This window comes from Poecilia latipinna, unplaced genomic scaffold, assembly GCF_001443285.1.
Source record: "Poecilia latipinna isolate Pla-1442-1.1 unplaced genomic scaffold, P_latipinna-1.0 Scaffold171, whole genome shotgun sequence".
NCBI classification, from domain to species: domain Eukaryota; kingdom Metazoa; phylum Chordata; class Actinopteri; order Cyprinodontiformes; family Poeciliidae; genus Poecilia; species Poecilia latipinna.
The window spans coordinates 194395-200775 of NW_015112787.1; the positions used below are offsets into that span (position 1 = coordinate 194395).

Here is a 6381-nt window from a genome sequence, read left to right on the forward strand (position 1 = left end):
GTGGTTCTGGGGGGGGAAGAGGGAAAAGAAAGGGGGGGGGGGGGGGGGGGGGGAAATCTTTAAAGGTCAGAGTATGTGCTCTGCCTGGGCCAGCTGACTGTTTATTACTGTGCTCTATTGATTTAGTAATGATGATGACCAAGGTGAAAATGATGATGATGGCAGAGATGCTGATGATAACTTCATAAAATGAATGGGGATCATCCACAGTCCATATAACTAGCTTAAGATCTTAGAGCACCATAATTAGGATTCCAATAAACACTTCCCACAGATGTCCCCTTGTGGTAACCACTGATATGAAACAGGAAATATCAAAGAAACAAAAGTATTTTCCCTTTTTCCTAAAAGACGAATGGCGAGGCGTCAGAAAACAACAGCCTGCTCAAGCTGCAAATGCTTTAAAGTCAATGCAAAATAAAACAAATAGAAAAAAAAAACTCACAGGAATTTTCCAGAAGTATTCTAGGCAGGTGGCAATCTTCATAAAGCAGCATTTGCAGCAGCAGCTTGGGACTGCATCCTGGGTCAGAGGTCAGTAGCCTCAACTGGCACGCCAAGGCTGCCTCACCCGTAAAGCCATTTCTTAGAGACGAGAAAGAAAGAAAGGAGAAAAAGTTGACAGTTCTGCGGCGTCAGGTGAGCATTCTGATTGAAATCCACGTAGCTAGAGACCACAAAAAAGACATGAAGGCTTCACAACAGAGGAAGAAACAAAGACAAAAAAAAAAAAAAAATCCTGAGAAGTACGAACAGCTGGGGAATGGCAAAAAATAGTCATTCTTTTTTAGTGCTGTTCACTTCAAATGTAAACTTACTTATAGCATGCATGGAAAGGAATTAGCTCCAATCTCGGCCAGCTAAAAGCAAATTAACATTTGGGTGACAGCCAAATACATGAATATACAGCAATACCCCCACACCCCCCTCCTACATCTTTTGTATAACCAAGAGGCTGCAGCCAGCTGTGAGTAATGAGCCGTATCCTTGGTGTGTGCGAAGCTTTCAGTGTGTTCAGAGCCTTTGCTTGTGGTTATGAGTGCGCAAGTGTGAAAGCATGCTGACATGTGTGCCTGCATGTTACTTTATACATCTCAATAAAATCTAATGGAAAGAGTGGACAGAGTTGGTCTTAAGAGCAAAGAGGCGGGAGGCGGCGCGTTGAGGGGGTGTCTCCCCAGAAATTAGCCTTTCCATCTGAACAGAAAGGCTAGAGAAGGGTGCACCCTGCTGCTTGACTGAAGAAAACTATGCCTCAGTCTGACAGAACAATTTATGATGTCACTGTGACTGCAAATTCATAAGTAGTCCTCTTTTAAGTGCTCTGATAAATCTACAGGGCAGGGTCAGCTTACAGAATCCAAACACACAAACCCAACTACGCATGCAGGCTCACACACGCATGCACCCGCACCCGCAGACAGACAGATGGGATAATTCAGAGCAGAGCACAAAGGAGAAACACACAACACAAGTTATTTGGTGATTTAAGCATTTCATTGAATACATTTATATGTTTTAATTGACTGGGGAAAGATTTGGCAGTCAGGATCTGGATGAGGACCTGCGGTTCTGGCTATGGGCCATCTGTAGGCCTTCTGGCGTCCTTCCATCAAAGCAGGAGGTGGGACCAAAAGAAATAAAGAGGCCATAAAAACAAACCAACTTCAGATCCACAATACTAAAGCAGGGATTTGTTTGATTTGTGCTCCACCGGCATCAGGTGACATAACCTCTGGCTGTGAGACGAGAGGGGTGGAGGGTGGAGACAAATGTGTGCAAGAGTGATTGATCGCACAGCTCACAACAGCAGTTAGACACAAATGCAGACAAATAACGCATCTGTGATGTCTCCTTTGTAAAGCTCCCATAACCATCAGTGTTACCACTGTGTCAAAGGTAATGCTGGTTTCATCTGCGTTTATGTCATGGTGGCAACTTTGGACTGAAGCCTGGGCAGCAGGTTACAGCGCCTGGTGAGAGGATTTGAGCTTTTCCACATTTTGTCCCGATTCAACCTAAAAGTTTGATGTGTTTTATCTGGATTTTATGAGAAAGACTAACCAAAAAAAATTATAATTCTAATTTTAAAGTGGACCAGAAAAACAGATGTTTTTCCAATTTTATTACATTTTATTTTTTTTACAAGTAAAAGGTGTGGTGTGCAATTGTGTTCAGTCCCTCAGAGTCAATTGTAGAAACACTTAGTGTTGCAATTACAGCATTCCCGCAATACTTTTGGAGTGCATTTCAAAAGCTTTGTACATCAACAGAATGTCATTTTTAACCATTCATCTACGAACAATAGCTCAAACTCAGTTAGATTGGCTGAAAAGAGTTGATAAAAAAAAGCTATTTTTAATCCGTGGCACAAATTTGAATTGGGTTTAGGTCTAAATTTTCTAATACTTGTTAATTCTATCAACTTTTTTCTAAAAAAAAAAAAAATTCCATTCTAGGTCTGGCTATGTCCTCTTTGACGTGATCACACTAGTTACATGGCTTTTCTTCCATGGTTCTGCTTTTAGCTCCATCCATCTACTTTGCTCTGTTTCCCTGTTCATGTGGAAGAAACAAATACCCAAAGAATTACAAGGATAGGGGCGGTATGTTCAGGAGGACACAACGTTAGCTGTTGGCCACACATTGCATTTTGCATGCAAGGCAGAGAGCAGAGTAACTTCTTCCACTTGTTTTGTCCACTGCCTGGCTTGAAAAGAAAACTGCAAACAGGACATCCTGTGGTTTTCTCAGTCTATATTCTTCCCACTCTCTCACAAATGCCAGATTTTTGAGGTAGATGATTACTAGACATGTTGACAAAAAATCCAGATGAGATGTGGATCGTATGCAGCACTGTCAAGGTTACAATGGACCTGTTGGCTGCTCCACTGCTCTGTTTGTTTGGCCTTCTTAGACAGCCGTGTCTTGTCAAGTTTGGGATTGTGTCAGGCTCTTTCTTTTTTAGATCGTATATTTAACAGTGCTGTGTGAAATGTTCAAAGCTCGGGATAGTGCTTTAAAACTTAACTCTGCTTTAAACTTTACCTTTGACTTGTCGTCACAGAACAGCGGTATTTACCGGTACTCTGAGATTAAATCACACTCAGGTGGACTCTATTAACTAAGTATGCAACTTCTGAAAACAGTGGGTAATGCAGTGGTGTCCGAATAAACGGGGCTGAAAACAAGTGCATTTTGAAATTGTCAGATTGATTTTAAAATAAAAAGGAAATATTTTACATTTGTGGACTGCGTTGTGTTGGTTTGTAAAAAAAAAAAAAAAAAAAAAGACTGAAGTTTGTGGATGAAGTTCAGTCGGTGCAAATGCTTTTGCTGAGTATAGTTTGTGTGCCTACTGAATGAAGTGCAACAGACTTACATTATGGGTGTGCTTTACATACCTTATGACCTGTTCTGGGAAGCGGTCAGGGTTGATAGCATTTAGCCAGCGTACAACAGGCCTTTCAGGCTGGCGTGGTGCTGAGTCCTTTGAAGCACTATTCATAAACGATCTAGAGAAATTAAAATTGCACACGGTAGCTTTACAAGACACTACTTGCAACACATGTCTATTTAATGGAGGTCAAACGGCTTTTCAAGCAGAAAGCGTTAATGCCGACTAATTTTTTTTTTTTTTTTTTGCTTGTAGTCTTTTATTCAGTTTGCTTCAGTTTCTTTTCCTATCGACGGCCTTCACTCAGCCCACTAATTGGATGATTATTAAGTTTACAGACTTCACCTTAATTCACAACATTTCAGTTACACAGAAAAAAAAACAAAAAAAAACTTAATGTACACACAGTACGAACCTATGCACAAAAGATATTGGCGCTGTAACAACTAGGAGGACCGTCAGCAGTTGGTCACACAGGATGTGGATTTGGTACGGCCAGTCCGAGCCACCTCCTATGATGGTAATTTCTGAAGTAGGGTCGATCAGAATCACATCCTCTGGACTCTCACTGACACTCCACATGAGGTGCTCCACGTAGAGCAACACTGCTGTGATGTCACACCTTAAAAACAGAGAGAAACGGAGAAGCATATTGTTGCTTCAATCCAAAACTAAAAAAGAAAAAAAAATCATCATTTTCATTTTACTCCTAGGGATTAAAGTATAGTGTTAATATTTAAAAATCAGGAAGCATTACCATAATATGGTCAATGATTTTTTTTTTCTTTCCGTCACGTTATCTTTTCAGAGACAAACAATGGTGACCAAACAGAGAATGATGAAAGTAAAGTCCAGGTTTTAGACCTGGAGAAGTTTCAGAAAGAAGCCTGTTTAGTTGTACTGATGCAAATTTTTTATAAAAGTATTATTGATTGCACTTTAAAAATGAGGTAACTTTATGTTATTAAAGGTAAAGTTTAAACAGTAATGATTTCTTAGTTAATGTCAAGTTGTCATAACAAAGACATTTTGAATAATGTCAACTTTGTATCAAAAGTGTCATAATCTACCGAATGACGCTTTATGACAACAGTCATAGATATTCATGAAGACTTATTCATGTTCATGACAGGTGTTATGTCATGTTTATGAAAGTGTCATGTCAGTCTTATTCATCCCCCCTTCAAATAAAGTGTTATCAAATTTACTGACGTCCACCATCTCTACGTCTATCTGTGATCCAGAGATAGTATTGATAAACTCAGACTGAAGCAGTTAGCAAACTCCAAAACTGAAAAAAATAGTTGAGATTCACACTTTTGATTCGTGAACATTTTTGATTCAACTCAATTATTCTGTATCTTTAGCCGTATGTGTGGACTACCAAGTGTAGCAAAACAATCCTTTGGATAATTTCATTTTTTTAGTAATATTTGTCTTTGCCAGGTTCTGAATGGTTGCAGTGATGAACTAAGAGTGCACCAACAGCAGATTTCTGGCAGATCACCAATTTTTAAAAAGTCTGACCTATCGATTCCAAGTTTGGTTGATACTAAGTTTTTTTGTCTGAAATATAAAATCGAAACAAAATGTTAGTTCCATGTTACCAATCAAAGTAGGTACGTAAGGGATACAGAATATGAAATTCGTGTTAGTTTAATTTCACATTTTTGTCTAGCTATTTTGTACAATATCATGAAAGGAACAGTCCAGATTTTTTTAAGAGAGGTTCTAAAGAGGTATTGGCAGGTGACATTTTACCTGCAGTAGATGACAATAGTCAGTCTAATTTGTTTCTTCAGAGATAAAGGTAGTGAAAAATACACAATGGAACAAGTATGTAACAAAATCACACACATTTCATACCTTTGGTTGAACTCAACTCAGCAGATTTGAGGGTTTATCCATTAAAACTCAGCATACATACAGTGCATTGGTTGGGGTACTGATTTTGTTGTAGCGTTGTTTATGTATGTTTTTCAAAATACCTGATCTGCAAGTGTCTCTTGTACGAAGCACGGACTCTGGAGTATCTTCGCACCAGCAGTTGCAAAGTCTCTGCTAGCACATATCCCAGCACATCCTTGGCAAGCTCTGACGGAAGAACTGACCACAGGTCGCTGCGAAGCCCGCACAGGAAGTAAAACCACATCTGCAGTGCGAAGGAACACCGCTCTCCCTTCGAAGAAAGAAACATACAGGAGGGGGGGGGTCACAGCTGCATATGTGCTATAATGTGGACACAGAGAGTGGAGCAGAAACACACCAAAGACAAATATAGAAGGAGAGAAACTGCAGGCAGGGGAGGGGGGGAGAGACTGGTCTGTCATCACCAGGATGTCGTAGCGGTCATGCCACCTGCACTCTGCACCTGGGTTTCTTCCCCCACTGGGAATATAGGCTGCTTTAAAGTCACAATCTCATGAAAATCCCAACAGTTGCACACCTGCAACTTCCAGAAACACTCACACTTACAGAAAGGGCGAGGGAGATGAGATCAATCAAATAATGCTAAAGATAGAAATGATGCGTAAGGATTGGAAAGAACAAAGGCAAATATGGATTGAGAGAGATTATTACCCAGGAATCCTGTAGCTTTGTCATAAATTTATTAAAGATGGCTTCAGTTGTCTTTACCCCTGCTCCCCACAGCTCAGCATACTGTATTTACCCTCCAGCAACAAACTGATGATGAGTATGGCAGGGATACTGAGTCAACCAAAACTCCCCAACTACCTCCTGTCTACATCTCAATGGCCACTGAGTTCCCTCACACGTCCTCAAATTCTACCTCACCTTTATATTTCTTCCTTTTCTGGTCATTTCACTATCAATCACTTATGGGAGTACGGCCTGGATCTTTCTGACTGACAGCAGTATTAGGCACAGGACAAAACCAACCCCATGAAAACACCTAATCCCACCGCCCCGCCTCCTTCCCCCAAATAAACAAAGAATAAACCACAAAATTACAATTTATATAC

At 40.3% G+C, this 6381-nt stretch overlaps 1 protein-coding gene across 6 annotated transcripts in view; it reads right to left on the reverse strand.

Annotated features, from left to right (window-relative positions):
- kiaa0825 (KIAA0825 ortholog) overlaps positions 1–6381 on the reverse strand; it is a 156682-nt gene that overhangs the window by 103347 nt on the left and 46954 nt on the right. For all 6 annotated transcript variants that reach the window (XM_015030054.1, XM_015030052.1, XM_015030051.1 and 3 more), the window contains 4 exons: positions 5386–5576; positions 3813–4019; positions 3405–3515; positions 446–585 (listed from right to left, as the gene is read on the reverse strand). In XM_015030054.1, coding sequence (XP_014885540.1) covers positions 446–585; positions 3405–3515; positions 3813–4019; positions 5386–5576 — 649 coding nt within the window. The remainder of the gene's footprint in view (positions 1–445; positions 586–3404; positions 3516–3812; positions 4020–5385; positions 5577–6381) is intronic.